The following is a 16099-nucleotide window of genomic DNA, read 5'->3' as shown; positions in this document are numbered from 1 at the left end:
ATTTGTTCTACAAACGTTGGGCTATACATTTTGATTTTTAAATGCATTGTAAGGTCGCATGACGTGACTCTAATGATGATTTGAAAAGTCGCTCGAAAGGCATGAGTGCTGCTTTGTTTTTAGCGCAGACTGTACACACTACATCAGCCACTCATTCACAATTTGACAAGCACTTGATAATGCATAGAATTTCATGGCGGCATCCCCTGTGTGTGGCCGTAATGCACCCAAAAATAATCCATGCCTGCGTTGCCCTTCTCCCGGAGTGCTGCGCGCTCCATCACGTGATCGGTTCTTTCTCAGAGGCTACAAGTGAAGAAACACACATGGGGGATGCAACAGCGCACATTATCCAATTCCAAAGTGCATATTGAAGATATTGGAAATGTCCACATTTACTTTTTATCAGCCAACAAGATGAGTAGGCCTAACGAACAGCAAAAGCACTAGCGTATGTCAATCTACTATCCCCCATAGTACAAAAGTTGACCTATTCTATTCTGTGCGAGAAATAAATATTGCAAACATAGTCTGGGACAGTTGTGGGATGCGCTAGATCCCAAATGAATACAACCACTAGCATTAAAAATAACTTTTTTTACGCAATGTGGCTGACAACAGATCAGAACGTTTAGCTTAAAATGTTGATAAACTATTAGCTATTTCTTCACATTATAAGCGCAAAAAATGTGCACATGGTAGTAAGCAATAAGCGCAAATGTTCCATTAGCGGGAAAACAACATTATCAAAAGAGACAGCAAATGCAATTATGCATGTAATGCTTTTATTATAAAGGTGCATTTTTATGGTGAAAATTATCTTTACAAAACTTGAAACTCACTCGCTGCTTATGTATGCCATTTAGGCTCTACACTCTTTGTAAAGCTGATTAATGTGCTTAATTTTAAAAGAAGTTATTTGGCCACTTTAGTTGTGATACAAACCTTATTAAAACATACAGGCCTATGAGTTAGGCTACATGAGGTGTGTGACTATGATTCGAAAAAGTCACAAAAAAAGGCGTTGTTTCTTATGCTGGGCATCATTCACAAGTGATAATATATAATTCACAAGCTAATATTGTCACCCATCAGACTATTCTTGATTTAGTCTTGTCTTTACATATACTAAATAATGTGTGTGTGAAATTTGTTTTGATTTAGAATGGACCATTATCATTCACCTGTATCGAAACAGGGGCAGCGGGAAAAAATACATGTCATCTATGCACTTAAATAGCAAATGGAGGACGCTTTCCCCGTGGTTTATTTTCATGCCAGCCAGGTAGGCTATACTCCTGTTGTAAATATAAGCAATGTGCTTAATATTAGGAAAGTAAAAATATATATATATATATAGTAGGCCTAGCCTATAGAATGGTAAGTCTCCTCTTTTTAGTAGAAGTCATCACTGTTTTCTCGCAATTGCATAGCCTATTGAAATGTTGCGCAACATGAGCTCTCATTAAGTGTTTGATTCGATTTGTTATTACATTTGCATTGATGTCAGAGTGATTAGAGGGACAATAGAGAGCTGAGTACCAGGCAGTCAGCACGTTTGGTAGACTACTAATGACCATCAGCAGCATCAGAGCTTGGAGATCCTTATTACCGCGAGTAAACAGTCACGTGGAATTTGACTTCCTTCATGACTTGTGACCGCTGGTGTGGTGGTAATACGGTCACCGCAACAGATCTAACTGGGGACTATTTTTTTTTAAAATTCTGACGACATGGAAATAGCATTTTCAGCGCAGCCCTTCGGACCTCAAAGACAGAATGCAGCCCCCCAGGCAAATGAGTTAGACACCCCTGACCTGGAGGGAGAAATGGTGGAGTGGGAAGAGTAGTTCCAATGGAATCTTTCCACAGAGACATACATCTTGTTGAGTTATTAATACCAATGTAATAACTTCTCTGCCTCACCATGTACCTCAAACTCAGAACCGTTCACTGACACTGAGCCACTCTCTCTCTCCCATCCCTCATTTCCTCAATACATGTACCTCAAACTGGGGCCAGTTCATTGGAGCTAAATCCCTATCTCTCCCATCCTTCTCCCTCATCTCCCCTCTCCCCATACCTCAAACCGGGGCCAGTTCATTGGAGCTAAACCCCTATCTCTCTCCCATCCTTCTCCCTCATCTCCCCTCTCCCCGTACCTCAAACCGGGGCCAGTTCATTGGAGCTAAACCCCTATCTCTCTCCCATCCTTCTCCCTCATCTCCCCTCTCCCCTTACCTCAAACCGGGGCCAGTTCATTGGAGCTAAACCCCTATCTCTCTCCCATCCTTCTCCCTCATCTCCCCTCTCCCCGTACCTCAAACCGGGGCCAGTTCATTGGAGCTAAACCCCTCTCTCTCTCCCATTCCTCTCCCATCCTTCTCACTCATCCCATACCTCAAACTGGGGCCAGTTCATGGGCATGCCAGGACCGTGGTTGGAGCGGAACCACTTGAGGTCTTCCTCAGCGTCAGCAGCAGAGATAGTGTCCTCCAACGTGTGGTAGACTGTCTGGAATCTAGAGAAGGAGAGAAGAGAAAGACATGAGAGCGAGAGAAAGAGAGAAAGAGAACATCAGCATTTCCATAATGATGGATGGTGAACCATGTCCAATCCCAAATCCCCCCCTCTAGGTAGATCTGGGTTGTAGAGCCTCAAATCCAAATGGACCCATATCCCCTACTCCCTAACCACTCCTGTAGATACAAGAGGATTGAATAGCAGTCAATCAGAAAGCAAATAAAGCTATGAAGGTTAGGACACAGAGGCTAGGGGTCCATTTGGAATTGATATGGAGAGGTCTTCCTCGTCATTGGTGGAGAGGTGGAGGTGTCATAGCCTACTTGTGATTGATGTAGGTGTCATAGCCTACTTGTGATTGGTGGAGAGGTATCATAACCTACTTGTGATTGGTGGAGAGGCGGAGGGGTCTTACTTGTGATTGGTGGAGAGGTCGAGGTGATGCTTGACTTCCAGCAGAAGTGCTTTGAAGAAGGTGATGCGTTTGTCCTCAAACTGCTGCCATTGTTCAAACACCTGCTCCATGTTCTCCATGTACTGGGGAGTCACCTTGTCCAGCTCCTCCAGAGACTTCTCATAGCGCTCCTTAGTCTGGGACCCAGAGGATCATACAGGGAAGCACACACACACACACACACACACGGAGCTGAAACATTTGCTCCATATTGTCAGGATACTCAAATGGTCACAGAGTCACATTCCAGCCATAACACACAATATAGACATAAAACACATGTCCACACAGAGATGATTTAACACCAGTGTAACGCCCCCATCCCTACCTTCTCCATCTCCTGCTGGCACTTCTCCACCTTGTCCTGCAGTTTCTTCTGGGCCTCAGGGTTGCTGTTGTTCTCCAGCTTGCTGTTGTTCTCCCGGCTGGTGGCCAGCTTCTCTTCCTTACAGGCCCCGTGGTACGCCTTCTTCATCGTCTCCATCTGCCATATGGCACAGAGAAGGTAAGGTACAGCGGTTAACATCATGCCTATGTAGCTAATGGATAACCAAGTTAGCATCGCACAGTAGCTAAGTGACTATTCAATATGATTCCACCCTTTCAGTGGTAGACACAAGCTCAGGAACAAGACCAGCTCTAGCCTTTTGGGGGCCATAAGCAAGATTTGCCTGGGGGCCCCCACACCTCGCAGGCAAACATTTAGTGGCCCACCTCTTGGCGGCGGAGAGAAATGTGCAGTTTTAAAAGAGCCACTGAACACACCAATTGGCTCTGTTTTTCTGTTGCTCATTAGTAAAACAAAACTTCAGTCTTGGAGGCATGTTTCCTGACCGATTCTGCAATTGGTTAATAATGTTTGTCCCCCATGAGACACTGTAGACACGGAAGCCTATTTCACTTCCTTAAAATCCTCAGAATGAATCTAAGACAACTCAAGAAATCTGTAATTAATTTTGACATTTTTGCAGAGGATGTTTTAGTTGCGCAATTTTACATCTAAGGTGTTTGGTTCAGTATTTGTCAAGTAAAAGAAATGTGCAACGTGTTGTCTCATGTAAACAGAGTCGGAGCTGCTGGGCAGGTGTGTCTCACTGTACGCTATTGAATAGAGCGCAATCACCGCAGATGTTCACCCCATGTTAGTGACCAAACGGACATCGTCAAATAAAAACCCAACCTTCATTTACCCGTTTTGACGTACGGATCTTCCAAACTTGATTTTAGATTAGACTACTTTCATATTTACACTTTATAGTATTTACACTTTTTGAATTCTAGAATAACTGTTTCTGACTCATATCGATGCCATATCGAGACCGTTTTCAAAGGGATTCATTGCCCTTCTACACATTTTGCCATGGGGCGGGGATAAAACCCCCCAAAAAGCATCTGCTTATGTTGCTTATTGGCTGGGCTGACACTGCTAAGGAACAACGCTTTTTCAAAAGAATAAAGGTGAGAGGAATGGTGGCGGGGAGGTCTTTGAAAGGCAAGATAATACCTTGATTAAGTCAAGGTAACAAAATTACATGATAATGAAAGTCTTAAAGACTAAGCACCCAATTCAGACTCTGGTAAACAAAGAGGTGGAAACTAAAAAAGACTTAGGAAAAACTCTGGCGATTGGCAAAACCTGTCCACCTAACAGCTGGGTTTTGATTCAATCTACATCAAATGGGAAGAAAAAAATGTAGGGAATGAGAGAAGTGGACAAGGTCATTAGTTCCTGTTGTTTGGGACAGGGCCAGAGTGGCAGCAATGTTCTTCTCCCACTTATCATGGGATCTCTGATAAAGGCCACATAGCCAAAGAACAGAGGGAACAGCCTGTCTGCCATTGGCTCTGATTATATCATAGAACGGAAGCTGCCTGTCTGTCTGTGTGTGTGTGAGAGAGAAAGATAGAGCGAGGTGGAGTGTGAGATTTTAAATATGGATTGTGTTCTATCAGTGTTATTGTTTGTGTGTGTATGTGACAAGAATGAAACAGAGTGTGTGTGTGTGTGCACCCTCTTCTTTTAAGACAAGACAGTTAGCCCATTTCCATCTCCTCTCTCTCTATTGGCTCACTGTCTGGCCCTCAAGTACATGAATTACCTCCTTGACCCAACTCACATAACTGTACTAATCCGTCACCGCCCAATGACAACAACAGGAAGAGGCTTATTGTGACATCTCACACAGCCAGCCAGCCAGCCAGCCAGCCAGCCAGCCAGCCAGCCAGCCTCAGATTGTGGAACTGGTACACTACAAACTCAAACTACAGACTGTTCCAGAACTCCAAGGTCAGAGGAGAAGTGACGTCAGACATCATTTGAGTGTGTGTGTTGGTTTGTGCAAGTAGGAGTATGGTGTGTGTCTGTGTATTAGCAGCACTACTACTAGCCAAAAGCACAGCAGAGCAGCCCAGTGTATTTCCCACACCATAACAAATCATGGCGCCGCAGAGAAACTGAGTGCCGGTCCGACACACAATGGCCTTCCCTTTCTCAGCAGCTGCCTGTGTGGCCAGTGTAAAGTTACACGCCACTGCTTCCTATGAATGGCCAACACTAATGAAATAGATGGTTTATATAAAATGAAATGTTAGTCTCAAAGAAAATGTCTAGAGGCTTTTTAAAGTGGAGATCTAGTTGATAAATTGCCTGGCTGGGCTGATGAGACAGTGGATTGCGCAGTCAGATGGAACATAGTAAACAGGCATTCTAACATCATAGATTTAGCCGGTGGTAACTTGTGGATTATAAACTGGGTGGTTCGAGCCCTGAATGCTGATTGGCTCAAGCCATGGTATATCAGACTGTATACCATGTGTATGACAAAACATGTATTTTTACTGCTCTAATTACGTTGGTAACCAGTTTATAATAGCAATAAGGCCCCTCGGGGGTTTGTGATACATGGCCAATATACCACGGCTAAGGGCTGTGTCCAGGTACTCCGCGTTGCGTTGTGTCTAAGAACAGCCCTTAGCCGTGGTATATTGGCCATATACCACATCCCCTCGGGGCTTATTGCTCAAATAGACATCGGCTGGAATGTGGTTTAAATGAATCAGCATTCAGGATTAGACCCGTTGTATAAATAGCACTAATGGCCCGTTTGTTGTACAGCATAGCAGCTAGTACAGGAGAGAAGGAGCTGCAAACAGCCAAAGCAGTGAGTCAGTGATATGTGTCCAAGTGAACTGAGGGGTGATGGGAATAATTGTGGTGGCTATTGCAGAAATCAACGGACTGATAAATGCAGGGTAAAGCTGGTGTGTGTGTGTGTGTGTGTGTGTGTGTGTGTGTGTGTGTGTGTGTGTGTGTGTGTACAGTCATGGCCAAAAGTTTTCAGAATGACACAAATATTAATTTTCACAAAGTTTGCTGCCTCAGTTTGTATGATGGCAATTTGCATTTACTCCAGAATGTTATGAAGAGTGATCAGATGAATTGCAATTAATTGCAAAGTCCCTATTTGCCATGCAAATGAACTGAATCCCCCAAAAACATTTCCACTGCATTTCAGCCCTGCCACAAAAGGACCAGCTGACATGTCAGTGATTCTCTCGTTAACACAGGTGTGAGTGTTGACGAGGACAAGGCTGGAGATCACTCTGTCATGCTGATTGAGTTTGAATAACAGACTGGAAGCTTCAAAAGGAGGGTGGCGCTTGGAATCATTGTTCTTCCTCTGTCAACCATGGTTACCTGCAAGGAAACACGTGCCATCGTCATTGCTTTGCACAAAAAGGGCTTCACAGGCAAGGATATTGCTGCCAGTAAGATTGCACCTAAATCAACCATTTATCGGATCATCAAGAACTTCAAGGAGAGCGGTTCAATTGTTGTGAAGAAGGCTTCAGGGCGCCCAAGAAAGTCCAGCAAGCGCCAGGACCGTCTTCTAAAGTTCATTCAGCTGCGGGATCGGGGCACCACCAGTACAGCGCTTGCTCAGGAATGGCAGCAGGCAGGTGTGAGTGCATCTGCACGCACAGTGAGGCGAAGACTTTGAGGATGGCCTGGTGTCAAGAAGGGCAGCAGTGTATGTGTGTATATTGTCTGTGCGCGGGTGTGTGTGTATATTGTCTGCGTGCGTGTGTGTGTGTGTGTATATTGTCTGCGCGCGTGCGTGTATGTGTGTGTGTGTATATTGTCTGCGCGCGTGTGTGTGTGTGTATATATTGTCTGCGCGCGCGTGTGTATATTGTCTGCGCGCGCGTGTGTATATTGTCTGCGCGCGTGCGTGTATATTGTCTGCGCGCGTGCGTGTGTGTGTATATTGTCTGCGCGTGTGTGTGTGTGTGTATATTGTCTGCGCGCGTGTGTGTATATATTGTCTGCGCGTGTGTGTGTGTGTGTGTGTGTGTGTGTGTGTGCCTGTACCTCTTTCAGTTTCTTGGCCCAGGGTTTCTGTGCCTTGCGGAAGCCGTCGTCAGCCTCCTTGGTCTCCTTGAAGCCTCCGATCATCTGTTTGTGGTAGTAGTCCCTCTGCCACACCTTGAGCTTCTCAAAGTCCTCCCCCATCAGCGCCGCCTTCACCTCCATGTGGAGCTCGCTCACCTTCTCCGCCTCCGAGCACAGGGCACCCCACGCCCGCTCCAGGGTCCCGTACTGAGGGCCTGGGGATGCACATGATTACATAACACACACATGCTTACGGTGGTGGAGAGTGCGGTACTGAGAGTCCAGAGGGGTGATGGGAACAGAGGGGTGAAGGAGTGGAACACACACACACCTGTCTTCAGCGTTTGGACCACTGAAGTGTGTGTGTGTGTGTGTGTGTGTGTGTGTGTTTGCGCCTACCTTTCTCTATAAGCTGTCTCCAGCATTTGGACCACTGAAGTGTGTGTGTGTGCCTACCTTTCTCTATAAGCTGTCTCCAGCGTTTGGACCACTGAAGTGTGTGTGTGTGTGTGTGTGTGTGTGTGTGTGTGTGTGTGTGTGCCTACCTTTCTCTATAAGCTGTCTCCAGCGTTTGGACCACTGAAGTGTGTGTGTGTGTGTGTTTGCGCCTACCTTTCTCTATAAGCTGTCTCCAGCGTTTGGACCACTGAAGTGTGTGTGTGTTTGCGCCTACCTTTCTCTATAAGCTGTTTCCAGCGTTTGGACCACTGAAGTGTGTGTGTGTGTGTGTGTGTTTGCGCCTACCTTTCTCTATAAGCTGTCTCCAGCGTTTGGACCACTGAAGTGTGTGTGTGTGTGTGTGTGTGTGTGTGTGTGTGTGTGTGTGCCTACCTTTCTCTATAAGCTGTCTCCAGCGTTTGAACCACTGAAGTGTGTGTGTGTGCCTACCTTTCTCTATAAGCTGTCTCCAGCATTTGGACCACTGAAGTGTGTGTGTGTGTGTGTGTGTGTGTGTGTGTGTGTGTGCCTACCTTTCTCTATAAGCTGTTTCCAGCGTTTGGACCACTGAAGTGTGTGTGTGTGTGTGTGTGTTTGCGCCTACCTTTCTCTATAAGCTGTCTCCAGCGTTTGGACCACTGAAGTGTGTGTGTGTGTGTGTGTGTGTGTGTTTGTGCCTACCTTTCTCTATAAGCTGTCTCCAGCGTTTGGACCACTCTGTGAGCTGCTGTGCGTAGGACTTCTCGATGCGCGCCCGCTCATGGAGACAATTCATCAGGTCGTTACACAGGCGACTGCCATCGTCCACCCGCCTCACTGTCCGCTTGTAGTTCCCCACCTGGGAGAGAGAGAGAGAGAGATACTGGGAGTTATGGATGGGGGGGGGGGCAGGTGAGAGGGTGTGTGTGTGTGTGTGGCAGGGTGGGAGTTGAGTGTACAGATACGTGCATATCATATAATGACGTATGTTTGTTAATTGTATGTTTTTCAGTGTGTGTGTTATACTGTATGTTGTCTACTGTCTCACCTCCCAGAAGCTGTCACTGGAGACGTCAACCATGGAGTCATCGTAGGAGCCGGACATGGCTGCTGCCTTCAGTACCCACAGTCCTCAGGGGCTGAAACACACAGTCAACAACACCATAACACACAGCAGACTGGCTGTTCTACAGACGGGCTGCTCTACAGACGGGCTGCTCTACAGACGGGCTGCGCTACAGACGGGCTGCGCTACAGACTGGCTGCTCTACAGACTGGCTGCTCTACAGACTGGCTGCTCTACAGACTGGCTGCAGGGGACAGGACAACACTGAGTCTTCAAAAAAGTGCTATTTTTATTGCATTAAAAAAACGTTTTACTTTCTACCCTAGCTGGGTCTTCCTCAGGTCCTGTCTGTCTGTCCATTCTTTCCAAGGGCACTGGGATGTGCTGACAGCGTCTGGTGTTCTACCACGTGTAGAGAGCCCTGTGTGGGGCAGACTTAATACTCTGATCCCCTGGCTTCAGCACGGCCTAGTGGGGCTACTAGCCTACGTACCGTATGAACGAACACTCACAAGAGACAGACAGACAGACAGACAACTAGCCTACTCATTTCTCTCCATGAGTAGGAAAATGAAGCCTGTAAATGAAGGGTATGACAGTGAGAGAGATAACCGAAGACAGAAAGAGATTTCACAGGCTGACTTTAAATCAGTCCGTCACACACACACACACACACACACACACACACACACACACACTTTAGTTTCACTACAATCATATGACACAAAGTGGCAGAGCGTCATTCTGTTGTCGTGTGTTCTCAGTCAACTAGTAAAAGCCTGTTATCATAAAACGCTCCAAACAACATCCAGGCAACGTAATTATCACTTTGACAGTCCTGAGAAATGCTGAACTGGGACCACGGCCAGAGATATGATCCCAGAGAGAAAGAATTAACAAGAGGGGCAACAGAGCGAGACAGATAGGAGTGTGTGCAATCTGTAATCTGGTGTGAATCTAAACAGCAGGTGAGTGTCTTCACCCATTTCAAAAACCTTACAGCCTGAAAAACAACACAGAGCTCTGTGCAGGGTGGCACAGAGGGCCTAGTGTGTGTGTGTGACTTATCTGTCCTTTTAGCACACTCTGTGGGGAGCTTCCGTTTGTGCTGAGTGACATGGGAGCGGAACTCCACTGACAGAAAGACCTCTGTTCCTCTCCTCCTTCACCCTCCTCTCCCCCCGTCTCTCTGCTTTCTCTCTCCATCCTCTCTTCCTCTCCCCCCCTCTGTCTGTCTGCTTTCTCTCTCCATCCTCCTCTCCCCCCTCTGTCTGTCTGCTTTCTCTCTCCATCCTCCTCTCCCCCCTCTGTCTGTCTGCTTTCTCTCTCCATCCTCCTCTCCCCCCCTCTGTCTGTCTGCTTTCTCTCTCCATCCTCCTCTCCCCCCCTCTGTCTGTCTGCTTTCTCTCTCCATCCTCCTCTCCCCCCCTCTGTCTGTCTGCTTTCTCTCTCCATCCTCCTCTCCCCCCCTCTGTCTGTCTGCTTTCTCTCTCCATCCTCCTCTCCCCCCCTCTGTCTGTCTGCTTTCTCTCTCCATCCTCCTCTCCCCCCCTCTGTCTGTCTGCTTTCTCTCTCCATCCTCCTCTCCCCCCTCTGTCTGTCTGCTTTCTCTCTCCATCCTCCTCTCCCCCCCTCTGTCTGTCTGCTTTCTCTCTCCATCCTCCTCTCCCCCCTCTGTCTGTCTGCTTTCTCTCTCCATCCTCCTTTCCCCCCCTCTGTCTGTCTGCTTTCTCTCTCCATCCTCCTCTCCCCCCCTCTGTCTGTCTGCTTTCTCTCTCCATCCTCCTCTCCCCCTCTGTCTGTCTGCTTTCTCTCTCCATCCTCCTCTACCACCCTCTGTCTGCTTGCTCTCTCCCTCTCTCCCCCCCCGGTCTATCTTCAGCTTCCAAGTAGGCCCCTGATCCTCCTGCCATCTCTTGATGATTGTGTGTAAGACACTGTGTGTTTCCTGGGGGTCAGTGGCCCATGTCCTCCAAACCACAGCTAGGGCTGGAGGGAGGAGGGACCACAGACAAGAGTGGCTTTCACAACCCTCGACAAACACATGCTCTCTGTTGTGCTTTTCTAGTACACACACACACACACACACACACACACACACACACACACACACACACACACACACACACACACACACACACACACACACACACCTAGATGGGCAACAGACTGCACTGATTTCAGTGCTGCACATATTCAAGTACTGTCAGGCTAATGATCGTGTGAGGAGTTCCATCGACAGACAGAGGTTGATGATCTCAACAGTTTTTATTGTAGATTTGACCAACATGACTGTGCAATGGAAAGGAAGGCGATTCTCTCTGACCTATCTAACATGTCCCACACTAACAAATGTTGAACTGCAAATCAGAAGATGTGGAATTTGTATTTAGTGGCGTAACCCTATTAGAGGGTTACAATAAACCCCTGGGCCAGACAACATTAGTGGTCTCCTATTAAAGGGTTACCATAAACCCCTGGGCCAGACAACATTAGTGGTCACCTACTAAAGGGTTACCATAAACCCCTGGGCCAGACAACATTAGTGGTCACCTACTAAAGGGTTACCATAAACCCCTGGGCCAGACAACATTAGTGGTCTCCTATTAAAGGGTTACCATAAACCCCTGGGCCAGACAACATTAGTGGTCACCTACTAAAGGGTTACCATAAACCCCTGGGCCAGACAACATTAGTGGTCTCCTACTAAAGGGTTACCATAAACCCCTGGGCCAGACAACATTAGTGGTCACCTACTAAAGGGTTACCATAAACCCCTGGGCCAGACAACATTAGTGGTCACCTACTAAAGGGTTACCATAAGGCCCTGGGCCAGACAACATTAGTGGTCTCCTACTAAAGGGTTACCATAAGGCCCTGGGCCAGACAACATTAGTGGTCTCCTACTAAAGGGTTACCATAAACCCCTGGGCCAGACAACATTAGTGGTCACCTACTAAAGGGTTACCATAAACCCCTGGGCCAGACAACATTAGTGGTCACCTACTAAAGGGTTACCATAAGGCCCTGGGCCAGACAACATTAGTGGTCTCCTACTAAAGGGTTACCATAAACCCCTGGGCCAGACAACATTAGTGGTCACCTACTAAAGGGTTACCATAAACCCCTGGGCCAGACAACATTAGTGGTCTCCTACTAAAGGGTTACCATAAGGCCCTGGGCCAGACAACATTAGTGGTCTCCTATTAAAGGGTTACCATAAACCCCTGGGCCAGACAACATTAGTGGTCACCTACTAAAGGGTTACCATAAACCCCTGGGCCAGACAACATTAGTGGTCACCTACTAAAGGGTTACCATAAACCCCTGGGCCAGACAACATTAGTGGTCTCCTATTAAAGGGTTACCATAAACCCCTGGGCCAGACAACATTAGTGGTCACCTACTAAAGGGTTACCATAAACCCCTGGGCCAGACAACATTAGTGATCTCCTACTAAAGGGTTACCATAAACCCCTGGGCCAGACAACATTAGTGGTCTCCTATTAAAGGGTTACCATAAACCCCTGGGCCAGACAACATTAGTGGTCACCTATTAAAGGGTTACCATAAACCCCTGGGCCAGACAACATTAGTGGTCACCTATTAAAGGGTTACCATAAACCCCTGGGCCAGACAACATTAGTGGTCTCCTACTAAAGGGTTACCATAAGGCACTGGGCCAGACAACATTAGTGGTCACCTACTAAAGGGTTACCATAAACCCCTGGGCCAGACAACATTAGTGGTCACCTACTAAAGGGTTACCATAAGGCCCTGGGCCAGACAACATTAGTGGTCTCCTATTAAAGGGTTACCATAAACCCCTGGGCCAGACAACATTAGTGGTCACCTACTAAAGGGTTACCATAAACCCCTGGGCCAGACAACATTAGTGGTCACCTACTAAAGGGTTACCATAAACCCCTGGGCCAGACAACATTAGTGGTCACCTACTAAAGGGTTACCATAAACCCCTGGGCCAGACAACATTAGTGGTCACCTACTAAAGGGTTACCATAAACCCCTGGGCCAGACAACATTAGTGGTCTCCTATTAAAGGGTTACCATAAACCCCTGGGCCAGACAACATTAGTGGTCACCTACTAAAGGGTTACCATAAACCCCTGGGCCAGACAACATTAGTGGTCTCCTATTAAAGGGTTACCATAAACCCCTGGGCCAGACAACATTAGTGGTCTCCTACTAAAGGGTTACCATAAACCCCTGGGCCAGACAACATTAGTGGTCTCCTACTAAAGGGTTACCATAAACCCCTGGGCCAGACAACATTAGTGGTCTCCTACTAAAGGGTTACCATAAACCCCTGGGCCAGACAACATTAGTGGTCTCCTATTAAAGGGTTACCATAAGGCCCTGGGCCAGACAACATTAGTGGTCTCCTATTAAAGGGTTACCATAAACCCCTGGGCCAGACAACATTAGTGGTCTCCTACTAAAGGGTTACCATAAGGCCCTGGGCCAGACAACATTAGTGGTCACCTACTAAAGGGTTACCATAAACCCCTGGGCCAGACAACATTAGTGGTCACCATAAGGCCCTGGGCCAGACAACATTAGTGGTCACCTATTAAAGGGTTACCATAAACCCCTGGGCCAGACAACATTAGTGGTCTCCTACTAAAGGGTTACCATAAACCCCTGGGCCAGACAACATTAGTGGTCATTAGTGGTCACCTACTAAAGGGTTACCATAAGGCCCTGGGCCAGACAACATTAGTGGTCACCTACTAAAGGGTTACCATAAGGCCCTGGGCCAGACAACATTAGTGGTCTCCTATTAAAGGGTTACCATAAACCCCTGGGCCAGACAACATTAGTGGTCACCTACTAAAGGGTTACCATAAGCCCCTGGGCCAGACAACATTAGTGGTCACCATAAGGCCCTGGGCCAGACAACATTAGTGGTCTCCTATTAAAGGGTTACCATAAACCCCTGGGCCAGACAACATTAGTGGTCTCCTACTAAAGGGTTACCATAAACCCCTGGGCCAGACAACATTAGTGGTCACCTATTAAAGGGTTACCATAAACCCCTGGGCCAGACAACATTAGTGGTCTCCTATTAAAGGGTTACCATAAACCCCTGGGCCAGACAACATTAGTGGTCACCTATTAAAGGGTTACCATAAACCCCTGGGCCAGACAACATTAGTGGTCTCCTATTAAAGGGTTACCATAAACCCCTGGGCCAGACAACATTAGTGGTCACCTACTAAAGGGTTACATAAGGCCCTGGGCCAGACAACATTAGTGGTCACCTATTAAAGGGTTACCATAAACCCCTGGGCCAGACAACATTAGTGGTCTCCTACTAAAGGGTTACCATAAGGCCCTGGGCCAGACAACATTAGTGGTCTCCTACTAAAGGGTTACCATAAACCCCTGGGCCAGACAACATTAGTGGTCACCTACTAAAGGGTTACCATAAACCCCTGGGCCAGACAACATTAGTGGTCTCCTACTAAAGGGTTACCATAAACCCCTGGGCCAGACAACATTAGTGGTCACCTACTAAAGGGTTACCATAAACCCCTGGGCCAGACAACATTAGTGGTCTCCTACTAAAGGGTTACCATAAGGCCCTGGGCCAGACAACATTAGTGGTCACCATAAGGCCCTGGGCCAGACAACATTAGTGGTCTCCTACTAAAGGGTTACCATAAACCCCTGGGCCAGACAACATTAGTGGTCTCCTACTAAAGGGTTACCATAAACCCCTGGGCCAGACAACATTAGTGGTCTCCTATTAAAGGGTTACCATAAACCCCTGGGCCAGACAACATTAGTGGTCTCCTACTAAAGGGTTACCATAAACCCCTGGGCCAGACAACATTAGTGGTCTCCTATTAAAGGGTTACCATAAACCCCTGGGCCAGACAACATTAGTGGTCTCCTACTAAAGGGTTACCATAAACCCCTGGGCCAGACAACATTAGTGGTCTCCTATTAAAGGGTTACCATAAACCCCTGGGCCAGACAACATTAGTGGTCACCTACTAAAGGGTTACCATAAACCCCTGGGCCAGACAACATTAGTGGTCTCCTACTAAAGGGTTACCATAAGGCCCTGGGCCAGACAACATTAGTGGTCACCAGGTGTTTTCTGTGAGCTTTTCCCCGCTCTCTGGCAGAACACTCCATCCCAGCAATATGGAAATCGTACACCATATGCCCAGTAACTAATAAGAGCAACCTCTCCTGCAACAATGACTACCGCCCTGTAGCTTCAACATCTAGTGATGAAGAGCTTTGTAGAAGCATCCTTTCAAAAGGAGGTATGCTGTTATACAGACCCTCTCCAGTTTGCTTACAAGCGGCACAGGGGTGTTGATGCAGTTCTGTCCCTACTGCACTGTGCCCACAACCACCTGGAGAAGCCCAAGACATACGTCAGGATGGTATTTGTGCATTTCTCTAGTGCCTTTGATACAGTCCAGCCTCACTTAATGGTTCAAAAGTTCCAGAACATGAATGTCATTCCACATTTGATTTTCTGGGTCCTCTCCTTCCTGACAAATAGAGAACGGCTGGTCAGATTCAAAATGGTCACTGCAGCTCTTCCAGAACCATCTGTACAGGATCACCGCAAGGCTGTGTCATCTGGCCTGTTTTATTCAGCCTGTACACAGAGAACTGTAGGAGCTCAGACCCAGAGATGATGTTCATTAAGTACTCGGATGACACAGTAATTATAGACACAGCAGGCAACTCATATTGAGCTCTCCCATTCAAATCCATCAAACTCCTTAAATCTGAAGTTTTGATGTGTGTACATACACAGGGATTGCATAGAATGCTGCTAATCCTTTATAATGTACCCTACATGTTTGTGTTATGCGTCTTGTACGTACCATTCATTACCACATATGAAACTCCCTCCCAGGAAATAAAAGTTGTTTGAATTGAACACACACACACACACACACACACACACACACACACACACACACACACACACACACCAGAAAAAGGGCCACCAGAGGAATCAGATCTTCCTGTGCTCCCTCCCCTCCTGCCCTCTCTCAGCTGCTGCTGTCCATCACTCACCAATCGCTGCCATGACAACCATGGAACACAGCAGGGCATGGACCACAACATTCTACAGCTGAGCTAATCCCGTTTCTAACTTTATAAAAAATAAACAGAGCCCCGTTTGTGGACCTGGTGGATCCATTCACACAATGTCTGATCAGTGCCTGTTCAGTGGCTTCTATAAAGCATA

The 16099-nt window shown here is 47.1% G+C and overlaps 1 protein-coding gene across 5 annotated transcripts in view; it reads right to left on the bottom strand.

Annotated features, from left to right (window-relative positions):
* Positions 1–16099, bottom strand: part of LOC115199066 (protein kinase C and casein kinase substrate in neurons protein 2) — a 42121-nt gene that overhangs the window by 13808 nt on the left and 12214 nt on the right. For all 5 annotated transcript variants that reach the window (XM_029761590.1, XM_029761589.1, XM_029761592.1 and 2 more), the window contains exons 2-7: positions 8836–8926; positions 8490–8646; positions 7350–7585; positions 3306–3461; positions 2939–3114; positions 2401–2521 (exon numbers count right to left, since the gene is read on the bottom strand). In XM_029761590.1, coding sequence (XP_029617450.1) covers positions 2401–2521; positions 2939–3114; positions 3306–3461; positions 7350–7585; positions 8490–8646; positions 8836–8892 — 903 coding nt within the window. In that variant the 5' untranslated portion in view covers positions 8893–8926. The remainder of the gene's footprint in view (positions 1–2400; positions 2522–2938; positions 3115–3305; positions 3462–7349; positions 7586–8489; positions 8647–8835; positions 8927–16099) is intronic.

This window comes from Salmo trutta, chromosome 8 (genome assembly GCF_901001165.1).
Source record: "Salmo trutta chromosome 8, fSalTru1.1, whole genome shotgun sequence".
NCBI lineage: Eukaryota > Metazoa > Chordata > Actinopteri > Salmoniformes > Salmonidae > Salmo > Salmo trutta.
This window is presented reverse-complemented; position numbering and strand designations above follow the sequence as displayed.